Source organism: Sesamum indicum, linkage group LG3 (assembly GCF_026168435.1).
Source record: "Sesamum indicum cultivar Baizhima isolate 11 linkage group LG3, ASM2616843v1, whole genome shotgun sequence".
NCBI lineage: Eukaryota > Viridiplantae > Streptophyta > Magnoliopsida > Lamiales > Pedaliaceae > Sesamum > Sesamum indicum.
Window position 1 is genome coordinate 16086391 of NC_142659.1, and position 21517 is coordinate 16107907.

Below are 21517 nucleotides of genomic sequence, written 5' to 3' on the forward strand. Positions count from 1 at the left end.
TATCTGTAATTAAAACAAACCTCAAAAGGACCGATTGTAATTTACCTTAACTCGGATTCTGGAATTCCGCGTAAATCTGATTATATTAGAACTTTAGTAGCATCAAGCATAGCCCTGTCAGGTCGATATTCAATTATTTCTGCCCAATTGGACCATATCAATTCATCTCTGCCCAATTTAAACTTCTGGTCCTATAGAATTCTACCCAAAGAACAAAGTGAAGACAAACGAAGCAAGCAACTTACCCTCTCCTCTCCACCAAAAAAAGCAGCAGCTTACACTATGACCAAAAATACGGAATCACTTTAGATCCTATTATTGTTTCTATCGCCACTAAAGTAACGTCAAAATTTTTCATCACAATGGACATGTAATGCCGCAATGATTGCCGACTAAATAAATCAGTAAGGGAAAGAGAACCTTAAACCGCACACCTCCTAGAAACCATAAGAATACATCTGTACCATGAAGAACCATGAGAAAGATATTGTACACTACTATATACACTTTCGATATCCCACAAAACCAACCAGGAGATCCCATCTTATGGGATACAACCACACCACCGTCACGGGTCTCGAATACATCCACACCACTACATTGGGCTTCCAAAATCAGCCGCTGCCACTTTCAACTTTTGGAAATGGAGGCTAGCGCGGAAGCTCTCCAGGTTCCAGTTGCAGAGCATTACCAGCACGGTTTCACCATGAAACCGAGAGATTACCATCGCAAGGAATATATCACCTGAAGTTGTATCACCTTCCAAATATAAAATGCGGGTGCCCCAACAGGCAACGACTGTTAAACCAGTCAGTCCTTTTTATATGAGGCAGCATAGTCTTTAATCATCTGTTTCAAATGCTGCATAGGAACATATACATCGATTGTGTTAGCCTAAGTATAACATAATGATCAACAAAATCAAGCGTCAAAGTTACTAAAAGAACAAGTTGATGATAACCACCTTTAGTTCTTCATAAAGCACAACAAATATTTTCTTCAGACGTTTATGTTTCTGCAAAAGCCCAGGTGTTAGTCCAAAGAGAATCACAACTCAATGAAGGAAAAGACTGATCTAAAGTCTAGAATAAAGAGGTCAACATAGTCGTAATTTTTCTGTGACATAGGTATAACCAGCACAGAACAGATCTCCAACTAGTAATCAGTTTTAACAAGATCTGCGCTCAAACTAAACAACCTTAACACTGGCAAAAAGCAAGGAATGCAACCTTCCGCACCATAATTTCCTGCGCAGGAATTTGACCAGACAAACATTTCTAGAAGACAAGTCTTGACCATACCTCCCCACACTGACGAAATGATGATCTCATCTGCTCCAAGATGTCACAATATCTCTTCATATCTCTACCTTTGTGAGCTTCAAGATCCTTTCCGAGTTTACTGAACTCATCTCTAAGCATATTACAAATGTAGTGTCAGATAATTTAATTAGACTAACCAACCAGAATGAAACTTAATACAGCTCAAAGCACCTGTATGACTCCAAGATTTTGTTCAACGAACAATAGCTCTCATACTTCTCTTGATATTCCTTCACATATTCTTTGTATCTGAAAATAAAATGGCATGTCAAACTGAGCACAAGTCCACAGCTTTTCAACATATAATGGATTGAAGGTCAAGAAAATCTTCATTTATTTTAGAGAAAACACTGCTTATACTTACTGAGAAGCATCCTTTATCGGACCCTTCAGCTCAGGCTCCTCCTTCTCGTATTTGGTGTATGAACAACTGTTCTCATCTGACAAACATTCTTTCTTTTTCTGAGCACCATCAATGCTCTCTGTAACAGAAGCATCTTTTCGTCTATCATTTGAATCACCTACCATATTAGGTTTCTGTTTCTTACTTTCTTTCTTGGTGTAGGAACCAACTCCACGTATAGGGTCATGCTGCTGCTCTGTTGAATTAACAGATGCTTTCCTGGAAGTATCTCCATAAGCTTCCAAGTTTGGCCCCTGACCAGTCCCAACTTCAGCAAATCTACTTTTATTACTCACTTCAGGAACTTTATTGTTTTGCAAACCAACCTCAATATGATCTCCCCAGAGTTGATGATGCTGGTGCAGAGGTCGAGTGCCTTTGTGATGAGATCTTGTAAGATCATCAACATAAACTTCTGGGTCCTTCCTCTTAGATGGTCCACCTGGAATGCCAGAGACTGCAGCTTCTGAATTCGGTGGGGACAATTTCCCTGAATCAGCAGTGATCTTGTTATGTGGTTTTCCTCTACTGAAATCCGAGTTCCAAAATTCGGAATTGACTGGGTTGTCATCCAATTGTTTAAAAGAACTTTTCCTCTCAAATTGCTTCTTAGGCCCAGGGGTTTCATCACGGAAGGGTTCTCGAAATTCACCCAACTCCAAGTCTGAATGCTCTCTCCGAAGTAAACTCCCACGACCATTCATCACCGGAGATCTATCTGTATTACTAGTATTGTTATCCTTGGGAGAATACCCCATGTATGAGTTAGAAGTACTAGCCTCTTTCACCTTCCCCAGCACATCAGATTTTCTATAATGGGATTCTGCCATTGTTGCATGTTTGTCTCCAACACCTTCCGAGGAAAATGTCATCTGCCTTCTCTCACTAACCAAACCATCTTCACATTGTCCCTCTGTGTTAAATCCTTTCTGCCCCCTAACACCCTCATTGGTTTGAAGGCTTCTTTCAGAGTATTTAACCCCATGATCCAAGATGTCATGTTTGCCAGGCCTCTTTTCTCCAGAAGGGGCTTCAGTCCATCCTCGAGCTTCATAAGATGTTTGACCTGGCTGATGAGAATCAGAGACATACCTAGTTGGAAGTACTTGGTTGAAACCTGTTTGTGAGTTGGGATCATTAGTTCCGTCCCTAGCGGTTCTGTTAAAACTTAGATTTATGGGCCCTTTGTCAGGCCCTTGTAGAGGCTTATCAGGCGATGAGTTACAAGGACTCTCACCAAAAAGAGAGTGTATAGTCCCAGCAACCGGTTCATTCGAGTTTTTGCTTTTCAACCTCTTTCTATTGTGAGTCCTCTCATCAGAATGCTTATCATCAAAACATCTTTTAGATTTGCCTTTTGATGATCTTTCATTAGTACCAGACTGATCATGCTTGGAGTCATTGGTGACCAAAAAGTCCACTGCATGAGTTTTTTCAGAGACTGGTCTTTCTTGTTGTTCATGATGATCCGGAAAAGAGGGTCTGATCTCTTCAACTTGTTCTTCACCTTCTTTATTAGGAAATAAATAATTAGCTGGAGGCCTTTCAGCATCATGATCATCTTCAGGGGAATCTTTATCAATCTCAACTGCATCAGAGACATGATCATCCTGCTTATCATAATTTCCTATATCAACATCTTCATCATCAGGTTGACTCCACGGAACAGAAGGTTTTGGTGAGATAGGATCAGAATCTTGCAATTTATGATTGGATTCTTTCTCATCATCGCTTGTCGTTATATCTACGTGCTCATCAGATGCCTCCTTGCTGCTGGAAGATGCATCACTGTCACTATCGCTACTACTCTCACTTCGACTTCCAACTGGGCTTTGACTCTTACTTTTGCTATGACTTCCACTATCGCTACCACTGTCACTACTGTCACTTTCACTATCGCTGTCACTACCACTGTCACTAGAGCTGCCTGCCAATGCTTCACTATTGTTAGAAACTTTTTTGTCAGTAAATTGATCTGGTGAATTATGTATAATATCGATTTTCTCTGTGGTGTCCATTGTATCCACAGATAGAGAATTCAATTCACCCTGTTCTTCATCATCAGCAGCTGTTTTAATGGAAAATGTAGGATCTTGAGCAGGAAATTGGTCAAACTTCTCGGGTGCAGGTGATTGGCGATGATAGATTTCTGGTGAACTGAAGGAAGATATGTCATAACATCCCCAGCAGCAAGCACACGGCACCCACAGAATGCAAGATGCAGCAATGTGAATGAAGAAAATGTCAGAATATGGAATCAGTCACGCCAACTTAATCGAACTATACTGACATTATTCCAAAACTTCTAACAGTCAACAAAAAGTACTCACACATCCAATGCATAAAACTATTGGCCTTGCAGAAGACAATTAGTTCCTCTTTTCTGTCTCCTAGTGAATGTTTAGCCTTTTCTGAGCACAGAACATTTCATGATTGCAAAGCATGCAAGAGCTGAGATACAAAAGATAACAGACAGAAACCAACATATACTCATAGTTCCTCCATAAAAACAAACCTTTTGTCCTAGTCGAACAGCACTAACTTATGTACTTAAAACTGATGCAACCGATGCTCTTACAAAATTCAGCTCATTTTGCTTTTGCATTGAGCATGAACAGAGGCAACCTCTTAGGTTTTCACTTGTCTATCCCGCCTTCCATGAAGTTTGCGTTATGCGGTGAAAGCAAGATTCTAACATATATGTATATTTCAATTTTTTATAACTTGTTACAGATGGTCAAGGGACAAGCACTAGCTTAAATTTTAAAGAACCAAAAAGTCACATATTGATAAGATATATGATAAGAAAAGGTTAAAAATGTCGCTATACAAGGGAAATATAGATTGTAACAAAGTGGATGTGATAGTTCTCTGAATACCTCACTGCACATGGAAAATTGTCCCTGACGAAAATATTTGCATATCATGTAAATAGTTTCCAGAATATAAGAGACTCGATGGCATCGGACATATTGTAATGCATCATATTCAGAATTCATCTCCTTCAATAATTCCATGCTGATTACATGTCATATTGGCAAACTTACACAAATGAAAAGGCCTTTTTGTTCTACCATTTATTTTCCATCTTAAGATATGCTAGCATATACACCAAAGCTCACGGACCAACACAAGGAATTAAGTTTTATCATGATCCACAGTGCAGGAAAAGCAAGGCGTGCAAAGAAAAAAGCATGGGCATTAAACACACAGGCGAGTTAGACAAACCTTCCAATTTGAGGTGGTGGCTTCTTCAAGCCGTCCATCTCCACTCCTGGTTTCAAGAAATATCTCCCAGGTGCTTGAAAAGTTGCAATCTGACATTAACAATTAGATAAGCATGAATTATTTTTTAATCTTGCTAACAATTTCTATTAAGAATATCCATCACCTACTTGTCTCAAAATGGGCTCAATTTGTCGGGCTGAGTTGGGCATAGCATCTCCAATAGCTTTCTCCAAGGCCTAATAAAGAAAAATAATGAGAACAAGGCCATGTTCAACCACTCATATAAGACATCCACCAAAAACAAATTTGATACAGAAATTGCAGTTTGAAATGCATTCTCCTCATGTCTGCAGCTTTTCCCCTTTCCCACCTTGTTCCTTCTCATTCAATGAAAAAGCAGAAAAGGAAAAAACGTGAACTGCTCCAATTCACCTGCTAACCTTAAGACTCATTCCCCTAGACTGATGCTCCAGAAGCAGAGAAATCATCAAACTTCTCAAATCAGCAGGTTTGGCCTCTGTATTTTTGTTGTGTTTTGGTGGTTTTTCACGGATAGTACTACTCGGCAGCCTGCTGTGCATTTCCTTGTCCGAGCTGGCAGTTTTATTCATAGGTTGGTTGGGTGCAACATCTTGTACAACGGCGTGTCCCTTGACAAGATTGCCACTTCCAATTGGGGACCCTGGAGCACCATGTTGCTCAGGTTGCGCAGACAAAGGTGAGCCAGCAGAGAGCTTACCCTTCGAAAGAGTTGTTACAGGCAAACCAGATTTATAGACAGACTTAGGAGGTCCACCTGGTCAGGAAATAATGCCAAAAAAAGATGCATGATATTGACTTGACACATATAATAAAAGGAAACCATCGATAAACCAACTGGCAAAGGACACATAAATTTCAGTCTTCCGCTCACCTGAAGCTGGATCAGATTTTGGCTTTTTGAAAGGAGGTTCTTTCCGGTGCTTGAAATTTCTCCATGGTGTAGCTGAAACATAGAACACATTGCACTTAAGTTCTAAGGTAGAGAACAATCAGCCTATAGAGCTGTTCTGAACATATCAAGATGGTATCAAATCAATTAAGAGCAGGAAGGCTCTTGCATCATACTCACTCCATTCTGTTTCTAGTATCCATATAGATTCCGCAATTGTTTAAGATGAGAATTGAAAACGTAAAACTGATGAACCTATTTATATTATTGCCCACAAACTTGGTACTGTAGTTGAGAATTAGTGTATTATTATTGCTAGCAAACATCTTTTAGGAAAAAATAATTACTTAAGAAAATGGAGTTCTATTTTGGGGCATGCCATGTAGGAAATGGGAAAGATCAATTTGGAATAACTAAGTGCTATCTACACATGTATCTTGGTCTTTATTTTCCTTCTAATAGAAGAGCGGCAGGACTCACGAGCTTTATGGGGCGTTTGGTTTTATTTTCAAAAGTCAATTTCCAGTTTACCCTTTTCACATTCTAGACCTTGTTTGTTTAGCCCTATCCCATCGAAATGCCCATTTCCAATGAAAATTTGCAACCTAGTATACTGAAAACACACTTCACAAACCACCCTTCTAGGCATCACCATTGCCTAGTAAAAGAGGACATGTTGTCATGTCATGTTGACTTTTTAGGAAATAAAAATAATCTGACACTACATAATCAAAATATAATATCCACAAAATACCTATATAACAAATCAAATCCAAACCCATTCTCATTTCTCATACCTATAAATTAGGGTTGGAAACATACAATTCAAACATATTCCTTCTTGTAATTTTATTGCCAATTTGCAAACTTAATATTACCATACACTCAAGTGCCAGTATTACAAGTTACAACAATCCACAAGCCCTTTTAGGAATCAGAGCATAATTGGTTCCATTTTGTATTTTCTCAAAATCATGCATTCAGAGGCAGAAGTTACATTCAGCCCATCTTTTCCATGACATGTAGAATGTGTAAATTTTCAATTTAAACTGAAAAATGTGAGAGAGCTATACAACTTTTTCATCATCGAGTTACATGGCAACAAAATAGAGTTCGATTTTCAGAGAATGACAAAATAATTGACAAACAAGTATAAGAGTTGGTTAGCAGTTGTGTTGGCTTTTACCTCATATGCTGTGCTAGGCAATAAAACTTCTCCAATGAAAGATGTAACGGTAAATCATACTTTTATGTCTCTAATAGTTATTTGCAATTGAAGTTAAACATTTTCAAGATGATTCACATTCGCAATGTTCCAAAAAGTCCTACATGGTCGAGTTACCATATAGACCAGCTTAGAAAGAAACATATGGAGATATTTAAAATCATATGCTAATGTGACTAGCAAAACCTCAGTCATCTATATGATTAAAGGAATCCAAGATAATATCAGATGCTCAATGTGAGGTGCGAATGCTCAGTCATAGGAGGTTTCTATCGTGTTGCTTCATTTGCATGTCACAAAACAGCAGACCAAATGTTCAATATCTCAACCCTTATACAACAAGCAAATAAAATCTTCAAGTCCCAACTCGTAGCAGAAAGTTAAGAAGGCAACAAAAGATGGGCCATCCAAGAGAATGTTTAAATGCAGGAAATGGAAAGAAGTGGCAAAACACTTTTTCTAGCAACAAACATTTCTTGTATCTAGTCCAGCCCAACTAACATTAGTAAGTGAATTAGGAATATTTGGGAACGAACTTCACTCTCTCATTGTGTTGACCAGCACTTAGTTGACCTTCAACTTTCAAAACAGAAATACAAAAAAGGTCCCGGACAGGAAATAGATTTTAGCAGAGTACTGTTTGAAGTGGCTACAGATTACACCAACCAAAGAAGAGATCTATCATAGTTACTCTGAAGCCCGACTTTCAAACAAGGTGGTAACAGTAGAATGCTATCTCGATCTGATGGAGAGGCAAGTTGAGAAATAAGAAAATTTGTTCTTAACAGAAATGTCACCCCCCTAAAGCATCATATATATCAATTACCTCATTGGCACAGAAGCTAGAAGAAAAATAGGGTTCAGAGATTGAACAAATAGTTACTGCATTAGTATTCCATTGGAAATTCTGAATGATGTGATAGAAAAAAGGATACAATCTCAAGACGAACTTTTGGCAGACAATTGGAAACAGATGTACTAACCCAAGTCTTTATAGTTTTTCAATGTTCTGACATTTTATAAGATTTATGTTAAGCAAGGCACCACATAATAGCATTGTTGTTCACAAATAGTTTGGAACTAGAGATGATTTACAAATGTACTTCCTTTTATTCGTGTTTACAAAGCAAATTCAGTTGTAGCAGTAACATATGAAACAAAATCTCATAAACACCCGTTGGAGAGCAGAGCACAAAGAATTCTAACAGCAAAGTGATAAGACTTACACTCAGCAGCAGCAAGTGCCTTCATTTGATTCTTCATAGAAGGGTTCTGATGGTCTAAAACAATGGCCCTGTTATCAGGTAAACAAAGGGATTAGTAAAAGACTTGAAAGAAATTGATAGGGCAGTTGATTTTGTTCCTAACTCACTCAGAATTTTCAACTATATCAATTAACCCCTACTGTTGGCTTGAATTAGTAAATCTGCTCAATTTCCAAAGAGTTGACAAAACATGCAGCAAGTGTTTATTTACCTTTTTAAAGTGGAAATACGACATTTAAAAAAGTTGATAAAGCAATGAGTGCCTAGAATTTTAAGGACAGTTTGACTAGCTTTGACTTTGTGGATCTTCTCCCATCATATTAATCTATGATAGGGGTAAGATTGTCTTCACAAAACTTTTGAGGCATGTTTGAACAAAATCGAAGACAGAATATGGACTAATTCTTTGATGAGAATTTTCAAGGGAGCTATTAGAATAAACACTTTCAACCAATATGAGCATGTCAACATATATTTAGAAAATTAACATCATCTCATAATTCATCCTAACCCCCAAGCCACCCGTCCAGGAAAAAACAAGGGGCAAAGAAAAGAAAATTTAACAACAAAGGGAAGAAAGGAAGCAAAGAGAATAAAACAGTGTTATCACTTTCAGACCTCCTAGGACCATTTTTCACACATGAGCATGAAATCTTCTTAGGATGATAATCCCCAAAACTTCAGCTTCTTATACTGCAGAACTTTTTTACACTGAAAACTTTAATTACCCTCAACTACATGCAAGTTGTTATACAACTAACTATAACCAAAGCATATTGGGAATTAACAAGTCATAAGAGGCAACTAGTTAGAACTTGGTAGCATGAAAACTTAGGTCTCGTTTGCCTCTTTGAATTGAACAGGATTAAAGGCCCAATTCAAGCAAATCCTGTGTTTACGAGCAATTTTCTGAGCACACTACTAATAGCAAAGCCCGTCCGGACAACGCAAATTGCCGTACTAAAAATCCCAGACCTTTGGCTGGAATTTTAATGGCCCAATAGAAGTGAGCTGTAAATTGGACATGAAATTTTTACTTTGTCCTTATTAAATTTCACTTCTACCCGCTGCAGCCAAAATTAGGCTTGGTCCTATTTCCACACTGGTAGCAAGCTGTGTACGGCAGAAAGCAATTTTGGAAGTAAAGGTGTGGTAGGGTGCTGTGTTTCCCGTCGGCAAAAAACACCAGTCTATAAATAATACTAACACACTACTGAACGAGCCCTTAAGGGAAAGAGACCATACTTTCGGGATTTAAGCTTGCGCTCAGCTTCTTCTGACCGCCTTTTGACATGATTTTTAGTCGATTCATCTAGTTCTCGCTCCACATTCAGCTTACGCCAAGTGCCTCCCGATTCTACAAGCAGGCCATTTCCATCTTGACCACTTTGACGTTCTTCATATATGTCACAAAAGTCCCCCGGTTCCCTTGACCATGTAAATTTGAAGGTTTTGTCGCCTACAAGAATAACCTGGTGAAACAAAAAGAATTAAAGGCCTGATTGGAGCTCTATTTTAGTATTAAGGCTGGACAAAACCACATGACAAAACATATGGCCGACAAAACAATGTCATTGTAGATTAAGCTAATAAGTAAACAATAAATAAGCATTGTGGGACCAAATGATATAGAAATGATATCCAGCATAAATGACGTTTCAAACTGAAAGAAGACACACGAGACCACACAGCTTTCGTGATACTATCACATAGAATAATAGCATACAGAATACCAAGATCCAATCCAAAATTAATTATTCTTTTTCTCAGGTCAATCAAGGGCGAACGCACCAGAAAGGAAAGGAACCACCTTTTGAATGAGTGAAGTGAGAACAATACCCGGCTTAAGAAAAATTGGGACAAGGAAAGACTATGCTTTTACCAAACTCACTAGTTATCTCATCATAAAATGGGTGAAATTACACTACAATGAATTATGAGGAATAGGATTGCCAAGGCGGAGATGTTGCTACCATACACTCGACAACTTCACCTGTCTGGATGAAAGACAAGGAAAACTGGTGCTTTCAAGGTTATAACAGGAAGAAAAGAAGAAGGAAAATTCCCCAAATGAATGGTTAGCAATATATTTATAAGAGTCACTGTGTATAGAAGCAAAGTTACTTGCAACAATGCAAAAAAAGGGGGGGTATAACATGGTTATGCAAAAAGTACATCTGGAAAAGCCTTAACTTGTACAGGGACACTCATTCATTGCTACCATTCGACTGGCTTAAATAAATTTTACTAGGAATTAACATAACAAAGTTAGAGAAGGGAAATGAACTAATAGCCGAAGGAGTAATCCTTTAATAGGACCAGAATTCCGATTGTCAGCAGATTTTTGTTTAATGTTTTCCACATAAAGTGACCGCATTCATGTCATAACTTTCAACATCTCTCCATCTCACTCCAAATTGTGATCTCCATGGGATCAACATTCCACAAACTGAGAGATTTGTCTGTGATTAGCATCCATCTATTATTAGGATCAGAATTTCCAATCAAATGTCACCTTTTTCTTCTATTACTCAGATCCATTGTATTTCTCTCTTCCGGTTTTGCACAAAATAACACCCATACGAACAATTTTCCCCATTATCTACCCACCGAGTCACTTCTATATGCTTCATAATTATATATTGTAGCATCAGGCAATGCCAGAATGAAAAACTAGCATTCAGAATCACCAATAGCTTAAGTCCTCCTAACAACACACGAACTCTTTACAGCACTTAAGAAATAAACCTCGCTGGACCATTTAATTGCAACAAAACACACACAGCTGCTAATCCAGCCTAAACTCCAGTAATCAAAACTACAAAATTTTCAGTTAAACCCTAATTCCATGCTTCGGGATAGACAGTCAATAGCGAGAGCGACAATAAAATAAAAACTAAAGCAATTAATCAGATAAACACCTCACATTTTTAATAAAGATGTTCTAAATTTTCAGCTAAACCTCTTTTTTACACTGCAACACTAGTGTAATTGAAAGATTCAATAAAAGCGTCACTCATTAAATTCAAATACTCACATTTCCATTAGGATTATTAGCATTAGCATCGAACTTGATACGCACAGAACCCCTTTGTGCCTCCACGCGCTTGATCTCCTCTACGAGGTCAGGCGACAGCTTTATTGCCATACCGAAATTCAGAGGATTCTCCCTAACAAGGCTAAAACTCTCCTCCACCTGCAGCGAAGAGGTCGACGGGGATGAGATTGCGGCGGAGGATGCGCCACCGCGGCCACGGGGGCCGCCGCCCAAGGAGAGACGACCGGCGGGGGCACCTCTGTTAATAGGCGGCGCGTGAATGTTCCTCTTTCCGGCACTGCCGCCACCGCCGCCACGGCCCAACTTCCCGGGGCCCCCGTACATTAGTTTCGGGTTCGGGTTGGGGGGTTTTCTTTGTTTTGGTAATATTTTTCACCAGTGTCCAGAAGACAAATGACTCGGAAGAGAGCCGACCAACAATAGTTGAATTTGGGTTTTTCCAGTTTTCTAATTGCAATGCCCCCCATTTCCCAAATTTTATCCTCAACAATCATTCTACTTATATGTTCAAATATAATATAAATAACAATAAATTACAATGAGTTTTCATAAATTTATTATAATACGAATATTTTTATTATTTTTTAAATTCTAAATATTTTTTTAATTAATAATGATCTGATAAATATGTTGTCACAAAGAATATTTGTTAGACAGATATTGACTTCATAGGATATATATAATTTTTTAAATAACAAATAAATATTTATAATCTATACTATTATAAAAGAAAGATGAATTTCTGACTCAAAATATTAATTTTGATACTACTATACCAATTTATTATAACACAGAAAATGCCCTTTAACTTTTCAACTTAGGTTGAATTAACTACTCGTTCTTTAGAAAATTAATTCCATGCAATTACACATACTAAAAAAATAAATTTCTTCCTATTTTATTTAAATTTATTGTGAATTCAAATTGAAATAATACATTAGTATTTATGTTCTAGGTATATATAATCATTGTTACCAATATAACTCATTTATATTATACAGTTTTAATTTTTAATTTAATTTGAGTAAAATATGTGTTTTATAATTAATGTATTAGAAGAAGTCATCAAACATTTTTGTATGTGACGTTGTGTCACAGGCGTGCTCTTGTTCATTGCACTGGAATGTAATTCTCATATATTTTCGCCTGTGCGGCCTCAAAGGTTACGCCTAACCTTCGTCCGGCCTTCGCACACATCAGAGTATAGCGACAGTCCGTCGCGTGACTTCGATACTGAAACTCACTAGTACGACATCTGAACGCGTCCCAGCGCTGCACCGCGTGCCCTTGCGCTCGCCTATCCAGAATGCCCATACTCGCTGAGGCTCTCGGCACTCGTGCCTTTGCGTCTCGCACACAATCTCGGAACCTGCCGATGCATTGCTCAATGGCAAGGAGCATCCTCGCTCCGCCTCGGCATTATGGCGCTACTCCTGGGCCCGCAACGCCCATCTCATGCCCAACACTCACTCGGTACATCCTAGGCGCTCACCCTCGTCATGGCCGCCTTCCATGCCTCGCCCGAGTAGGACAGCATCATAAGTCCGATGCTCAATCGATATGCCGACATCTTGCCGTGCAGGACATGCCTTCTTGCCTTTCGGCTTTGACTTCACAATAGACCCACAATGTGGCGTCGTCCCACGAACGCCTATCTTTAGTCAACGGACATCCATGAACGGCTAGAACTCGATAGCGCATTCCATGAGTTGGATCACAAGGTTTTCGAATGCTTTCCTCGATCACCCATTCGCACGAGAGGCGTTGTCCCTGATATCCCGTAGCCTGCGGGGCAACCTTGCACATCACACGGAGCCTCTCGACAGTCTCGGCACCCAACGTAGGCCATCTTGGCCCTATGCTGCCCGTCAAGTTTCCAAGCCCTTCGGGGACTCTAGCGCTCCTCTCATGAGCTGCCTAGAGCCGGCTCTTGAAGGCCCCCATCATGCCCCCAAGAGATGCTGATTTAGTGCAGACGTCGTCTCATACTACTACCGTCGTGCACGGGGAGGACCGGCTGGAGCTCACCGCATCATGTCCCCCTTATAATAGGCTTAAGAAAATAATCTCTTGTTTCAAGAGTAGAACACTGAAAGGGCCGAGGAGTGCACTTTTCTCGCATCTCCAAGTATAAAGCACTCTACTCCGCACATTAAGCTCTACTCGCACCTCCGTCATTGCTGCGTGCTGGCGACATCCCCTAGTCGCCCGCACGTCGTCCACAGGTCACAACCGACCTGTGAGATCCTCACCCACTCGATCTGTTGACGTTCTCGTCAACACATACACGAAGGATTGAGGTGTATGCGGTGCCCAATACTCTCTCAGTATCTCGCGACACCATACTGATCTCTTGCTCTTTCGAGCGCTCCAATCGTGAAGTGCCTCTCCAGAACAACACGAGATCTCCTCAAAGCGATGCTAAGCTCCTCCTCCACAAAACACAGTGTCTCTTAATGCACTCATTCAACACTAAACTTGAACGGAAGTCTGCGCCTCTCTTTGCACTCTCTTCCTATGGTGGCGGGTAGCTCTCAACAAGCAGTGTCTTTATAAACCCGCTTGATCGCCTCAAGTTGGAAGTCTGTGTACTCGTCTACACTCGCTTCCCCAATGTCGCTAACATTAGAAGTCTGTGCCCTTCTCTACACTCTCTTTGGAAGTCTGTGCCTCTCTACACTCTCTTTGGAAGTCTGTGCTTGGCTCTACACTCTCTTCCCGACTCTCTTAACTAAGCTCCAAGTCTTGTCAAGTGCGCCTCTGAAATCTCCAATGCTCCTCAAGACAGTGCCTCCAAAGCACTCGAATTAATCTGGAACGAAGGAAGTGTGGAGTCTGTGTTGTCCCTCAAAACAGTGCCTCGAATACACACAAATTGATCTTGGAACGATAAAGTGTGGAGTCCCTGCAGCGTCACACTTCACACTCTCTCCCCTACTCGATGTGTTGCCTCCCTCAGCAACACGCAAACCCGCCCCTGCGGTAGACCACACTTAAACACTTGCAAACACATCATGGGCCGGATGCCCAGCTGTCGGAACCACGCCGCTCGTGGACCGAACGTCTCTAAAAAAGGGGTATCACTCAAACCCACACAGAACGGGGCCTCTGCCCTCAATCTGGTTGATGACCAAGCTTACGTCCTAGCTCGACCGCAAAACTCCATCTCATTGTCTCGTCCTGAGCGCTTGACTGCAACTGCAAGGATAGGATTTCTGAATCCCCGTCCGGCAGCAAACTCCAAACGCTAGTCTCGCATCGGTCCGATCGCTAACAAGAATAGGATGTTCAACTCTAAGCCTGGCTACAAATTCAAACTCAAATCCCAGCCCGGCAGCACCATGCAGCTCATGGTGCCAATGGAGCCCGATGCTCGCCTCAATTCTCAACTCGGCAGTCCCCCTCGAAAATCTTAGACCAAAGAGCCCATAATATGGTATCAGAATCCCATCGAGGAACCTTTTCAACTCTGCTCAAACTCGTGCTCCTGATGAGCACCCAACATGTAGCTTAGTGGGCTGCTCCCACTCAAGCTCCGGATAAGTTGTATTTCTCACATAACGGATGCATATGTTCCTTGGTTCTTGAAGCGTGTTGTCTCTTGCTAAACGCACCCTCATCTACCACAATAGCATTTCATCCCATAACTCTGCTCGGCCACACACGGCTTGCACCGACAACTGCCCATAACGGAAAAGGGGTCTTAACGTCCACTCCTCGCAACCCCAAGGGTGGCTTGTTCCATGCACCTCATGTGCACTGTGCTTCGGTTCCTGAATATTCAGCACGTCCTCATCTGCTAGAAGGTCTTCAGACTAATGAGAATAGGTCCTTCATCCACCACTCTCAACTCAAGGTGGTACCTCGCCCACCAAAACGGCCTCATCATCTAGACCGCCTCCTGGCTTGCGGCAATCCGCACACTTGGTTGCTACACTCACTCACAAACATGGCTCTCGCAGTCCATCCGACACATCGGCATGTCCCCCTCTCGCTCACGGAAGCCAAGTGAAATATGAAATCTGAATATCAATATGCCGAAAAGAAATTTGGATCATGGTTGACCGCTCGCCCAACACATCTGCGGCGCCCACACATCTACCAACCAACAACAACGAACATGGACCGTAGCCGCTCGCTCTCTGAAGCAGCCTAAACGCTCACAAAGGACTCTACCCAACATACTCTTTGTGGCAAACGTCCCCTAAAATCAAACTCTCTCACTCCAGTCTGATCTTGTCTCAACTGATGGCCTCAACTGATGCCAACTCGCCTCTACCTGACGTAGAGCTCATATGCCATTCTTTGACTGGAAGTTCTCATCCTCCTGGTTCGCAATTCACCTCGCCCCAATGAAGGCAACGAGGCTCTGATACCACTTCTCACGAAGCGCCCTTCGCAAAGCGCAACGTGTGGCTAGTAGTCCGCTTGACTACGTCCGCCAATCTCCAGACACACTCCCGCTCGGCACTAACGCAGCGCGCCGAAGGAATCACAATAGGGAGGAACAAATCACACAATAGTAAATTGCACACGCGATTTCAGAAAGGGGCTTTATTGATGCTGAAAAATGCGTATACAGTAAACAACGATGCTAGAGCAAGGGGATCGCCTTGAGGGGGACTCTAACACGTCACTAAAACAAGCTTCTTGAACTCATTGCCCCCTATAATAGGCTTAAAAAAATAAATTCTATTGTCTACACTAGATAATAGAAAAGTTGAAATTTGCACCTCAGGAGGCGTAACGTCCCCCTGAGCAATCTAAACAACAGAAAGCAAATAACAAAGCACTAAAAGACCAACTCCTATGACTCTAAGACTGCGGATGCCCTCGGTGAAGGTTGATTGGTCGGCCATGTAGAATGGTTGAGTGGCCGAAGTGCGCGTCAAGGGTACCGAGTACGCGGGCGGCCCTTGACACGTTGGAAGGCAATGACAAGTTTTAATATATTGAAAAAAAAAATTACGAGCTTTAATAAAATAAAAGCATTATCAAAACTTATGGGTGCAAGTACTGTGTGCCATGATGTTTAGTTACAAAGAACATCAGGAAAAATTATTGTAATTTATCTTAAAAAAAAAATTAAAATGAGAGAATTTTTTTTTCGAGAGGGTAAAATTACAATTGTAGCCATTTATAAAATACTCCTCCCTATATAGAGAGGTTGCTTTTATAAAAGTAATACCATACATGTTTATTATATGATGTCCACGACTGCAAGCTTAATAAATGTTACAAAATATACTTGTAATTGAAAGAATATGTACGACGGATAACACAATAATTTATTTATCTAAAATTCACACATAATTATATATGTTCAACGATATTTGAATTCAAATTCAAAACATTGACGAATAAAATTAAGATCTTATCTAATTACCTGCGCCTTATGATTATGGGAATAAATAAGTGAATACGGTTTAAATGGCTAATTTTATTTATTTTTTATTTGTGTGTAATGTTTAATAAGATTTATAGCGCAAGCTATGCGACTTTATTATACATTATAGCATCAAAATATTTTTATTTTGCACAATAAAAAAATTAATAAAACAATTTAGCATCGATCTAAATATCAAGATTTTATTCAACTTACACAACATTAAACATTGCCTTTTTCCTTTTCTTTCTCCCAATATTCTTGCTCTAGTTTTTTGGTTTAGTCAAAAGTACAATCCAAGAACAATACAAAAAATCTATTTATATCAAGCAGTTTTATTTATTTACCATTTTATGTATATTGTTAATTATTTTATTTAAATTGACTCATAGTGCAAAAATTTATCATCCACCACATAACATATTAACACCAGTCGTACGTCGTTTATGTGTGCATATAATAGATAATGTTTTATATGTTTAAATACATTATAAATAAGAATAAAATATATAAATCAGTAAATCACATTAAAATAGAAAAACAACAAAATAATTGGTATTAAAATCATATATAGTAAGAAAATAAAAAGTAATTATAATTAATTTTTAAAAAATTATATTTAGGAGTTTATTAATTAATAACAAAGCATCTATCAATTTTAAATCAGTTTTACAAATTAATTTATATTTTTATCATTTCTAATAAAATCTGAACTCAGTTTCGTCATAGTACATGATTATCAGATTTTACTAGGAATTCATATAAAATTTTGACTCAGCTATACAGATCAACTATAACAAGATTTGGGACCATCACTTAAATATGTAATATTCAACAAGACACAAATTGTAAGAGAAATATGTATAAAATAAAGTTTGTATTAAAACAAATATTTTTCTATATTTGTGTTTTAAATGTTATCTCATAATGGAAATGTTTAGGGACATGAGTGTGTACTAGTAGCATTAATTACTACAAATTTAACATTAAAGTAACAAATAAGCAAAGATTCGACATGCAAAAATGACAATTACACAACCAACTCATTAAAGAGTAAAGCACATTTAGCACATTCGAGCACTTCAGGAATCAGTTCACGTTACCATCATTTATGGGGCCAATGAGTTAGCGGACAGACGAGAACTCTGGGACTATATCACTACATTATCCATCCAATGTGTGGATACCCCGTGGTTAGTTGGGGGTGACTTCAATGCTGTTCGGGATCTTAGTGAGGTTTGCGGAGCTTCTGGAGACATAAGGCTGGCAATGGAGGAATTTAATAATTGCATCCAGAACGCAGGATTGCTTCCTTTACCCATGCAGGGGGAATGGTACACATGGCACAATTGCAGTGCAGGCCCCCGGAATCTATGGAAACGGCTGGATAGGATACTTATTAATGACACATGGAACGCTCGCTTCGCCGCTTCATCTTACTCGAGCCTTACACCACGTACCTCGGATCACTCACCGATGGTCCTGTATGGAGACAGACAACAACAGTTGGGAGGTATGTTCCGGTTTGACAATTATCTTACCCTCTCACCAAAATTCATTTCCAGTGTGCAGAGTATATGGCAGCATGAGATAGTTGGAGTACCGATGTACGCGGTGACTCGGAAACTCAAAGCATTGAAACCAGTTTTCCGAGAACAGAGAAGAAATAAGGGAGATTTATCGCACAATGTGCAGTTGGCTAAGGGTTTTCTTGAAGCAGCACAAATCCTGGTTAGCTCGAACAGACAGGAGGATTTGTTCCTACTCCTGGAGCACTGCTGTCGAATGGTCTTGGCAAAAGCGGCGAAGCTCGAGGAAATCATGCTTCGTCAGAGAGCTAAAATGGAGTGGATGAAGGGGGGTGACCAATGCTCCAGAGTGTTCTTCCGCAAGATTGCGCAACGAAGGACAGCGAGGAGAATCTTGCAAATTAACGATGAACATGGAGTTACCCACAGGGAGCAAGAGGCGGTGATTAATGAATTTGTCTCCTTCTACCATAACCTGCTAGGAGGAGAGAGACGTCGGGACATGGTGGATATTAGGTTCCTTAGACCGTGGGCACGACATTTGCTGACAGATGAAGAGGCCAATTCTATCTTATTGCCTTTCACCCCTTCTGATGTTAAACAGGCACTATTTGATATTGCTGAGGATAAAGCGCCTGGGCCTGATGGTTACTCATCAGGGTTCTTTAAAGCTGCATGGCCGATTGTAGGACGGGAGGTGACGAGAGCAGTGTTGGATTTCTTTACTACTGGAAGGCTATTGAAACAAATCAATACCACTTTACTGGCGCTTATACCGAAGGTACACTCCCCAATGGCCGTTAGTGATTTTCGACCCATTTCTTGTTGTAATGTGCTTTATAAGATTATTGCCAAACTTATTGTCCAACGATTGAGTGTGGTTTTGGACAAACTCATTAGCCCCTGCCAAGCGGCGTTTGTGCCTGGCAGAAGTATCGGTGATAATATCATGCTAGCTCAGGAACTTTTTTCGGGATACAACCAGACACGCCTCCCTCCCAGATGTGCACTGAAAGTGGATATTAGAAAGGCGTATGATACGGTTGAGTGGGACTTTCTGTCTGCTGTTTTACAGTTATTTGGGTTCCCTAACATATTTATCAGGTGGATTGAGGAGTGTGTCACTACAGCATCTTTCTCAGTCGGGCTCAATGGAAAACCCCATGGATTCTTCACGGGAGCCAGAGGGCTTCGACAGGGGGATCCTCTTTCGCCGTATTTATTCGTCCTGGTTATGGAGGTGTTACACTTGGGGTTTCTCCAATTGATTGATCAAGACGAGCTTTTTACGTTTCATTGGAAATGTGAAGCTGCACGGGTGTTCCAACTTGGGTTCGCTGACGATATACTATTATTCAGCAGGGCTAACATCGCTTCTATTGGAGTTTTCAAAACAGGATTAGATCGGTTTGCAGGATGGTCGGGGCTGAAGTTGAACGTCCAAAAGAGTCATCTTATTATTTCACGGTCAGCACAGGGGATGAGAGAAGATATGCTGACTTTACTCGGGTTCCAGGAAGGCCAATTGCCGATGAGGTACCTTGGCCTTCCACTCATATCGTCTAGATTGTCTGCTTCTAATTGTCAACCGTTATTGATAAAAATTGATCAACGTATAGCTGGTTGGGAGGGGCTTCAACTTTCATATGCAGGTAGAGTACAAATTATTAAATCTGTACTCACTTCACTTAGTGTTTATTGGGCTTCTGCATTCATTTTGCCTAAGAAAATCATTAAAGAAATTGAGAAAAGAGTACGAGCTTTTCTATGGAAAGGAACGGGGAATAGTGGATATGCAAAGGTGGCATGGAAAGACGTGTGTCGGCCTGTTGTGGAGGGAGGCCAAGGAATCAGTGATGTTGCAACATTAAATCGGGCATTAATGAGCAAGAAACTTTGTGATGTGATCAGATGCGAGAGGACATCAATTTGGGTGGACTGGTTGTACGCTGGTCGGTTACAAAACACCTCTGTTTGGACAATACGGGATGATAGGGGTTCGTGGGGTTGGAGGAAATTGCTACGTCTGCGAAGTTTCCTCCGCCCAATGGTGGATTACCGCATTGGGGATGGGACGAGTTTCTATATTTGGCAGGATCCATGGCACCCTCTTGGGCCACTTATTGATAGATTCCCACGCGCTCCGGACCTACTGGGACTTCACTTGTCGACCAAGCTTAGCTCGGTCATTTGTGGAGGCGATTGGCGATGGCCTCCTATCACGGATTTCGAGTGCTTGGATATTACTCATTTACTACCTCCAATCCATGGAGGAGTAGACCGTATTATTTGGAGATTGGACGGCGGTCAACCTTCGACCAAGGCACTTACCAGATTATTTGATCCACCAGGGACGAAAGTAGACTGGGCTTCACTACTTTCGGGCTCCTGTAAAATCCCTCGTCACCTTTTCATTTTATGGATGGCAATTCTCGGCAAACTCCCAACGACGGACAAGCCATGGCTCTCTCATCTCGGTGATTGTGTCTTGTGTGATGGGACGATGGAAACTCATACTCACCTCTTTTTCCAATGCCGATATAGTAGACGGTGTCTTTCCGAGATTCGCAGATTGGTCCGATTTCCATGGCCTAACCGAGATTGGGCAAATGACATTGATTGGGCAGCACGGAAATGGAGGGGCAAGCATATTGTCAACCTTGCTTATAGAGCATTGCTTGCTTCTTGTGTTTATCATATTTGGAGGGAGAGGAACCTGAGGCGATTCGAGCATGAAGAACGAACAGCGACCACTTTGGCTTCCTTGATTGTTAACGATGTTAAGCAGAAGATTCTTAGCATTAATTTAGCTTGTTCAGTTAGCACATGTGCCTTATACAGACTATGGCGTATCCCGTGGTCTGTAACGGGAGAAACCAACTGATAAACACTGTGTTGTACTACTATTCTTCAGTTAATGAAAATTACATTTACCCAAAAAAAAAAGCACATTTAGCCGTTTCCTTTAAAAAAAAAATAAAATTGTTTCTCTCTTTCTCGATCTATGAACGGTTGCAATTATACATTCGACACGTCTAACATTTTATAAACTCTTTAATCTTAACATTCAATAGATAAAAATATACTTAGAATTTTGTTGGTATTTTATTTGTACCACTCACATATTTGACGTATTTCCCGCAAAAGTAAACTTATACATTTGTATAATT

At 40.4% G+C, this 21517-nt stretch overlaps 1 protein-coding gene across 1 annotated transcript; it reads right to left on the reverse strand.

Moving 5' to 3' along the window:
* Nucleotides 1–293: 293 nt before the first annotated feature.
* On the reverse strand, nt 294–11902 carry LOC105157837 (dentin sialophosphoprotein-like protein). Its single transcript, XM_088878561.1, has 12 exons — nt 11412–11902; nt 9620–9846; nt 8336–8403; nt 5867–5938; nt 5394–5749; nt 5121–5189; nt 4954–5042; nt 1687–3882; nt 1494–1571; nt 1302–1413; nt 965–1015; nt 294–861 (listed from the first exon to the last, which is right to left on the reverse strand). The coding sequence occupies exons 1-12, from the start codon at nt 11754–11756 to the stop codon at nt 811–813; spliced, it is 3714 nt and encodes a 1237-aa protein (XP_088734687.1). The 5' UTR covers nt 11757–11902; the 3' UTR covers nt 294–810.
* Between the last annotated feature and the right edge of the window lie 9615 nt (nt 11903–21517).

Bases quoted from the DNA above. Each gene is read 5' to 3' on its own strand.
- LOC105157837 (XM_088878561.1), bottom strand. From the start codon at position 11,756: ATGTACGGGGGCCCCGGGAAGTTGGGCCGTGGCGGCGGTGGCGGCAGT. The intron at 5,190-5,393 runs GTTAGCAGGTGA...TTTCTTTATTAG, and splicing joins CTAGGGGAATGAGTCTTAAG to GCCTTGGAGAAAGCTATTGG. The intron at 1,572-1,686 runs GTAAGTATAAGC...TTTTATTTTCAG, and splicing joins CCGATAAAGGATGCTTCTCA to ATACAAAGAATATGTGAAGG.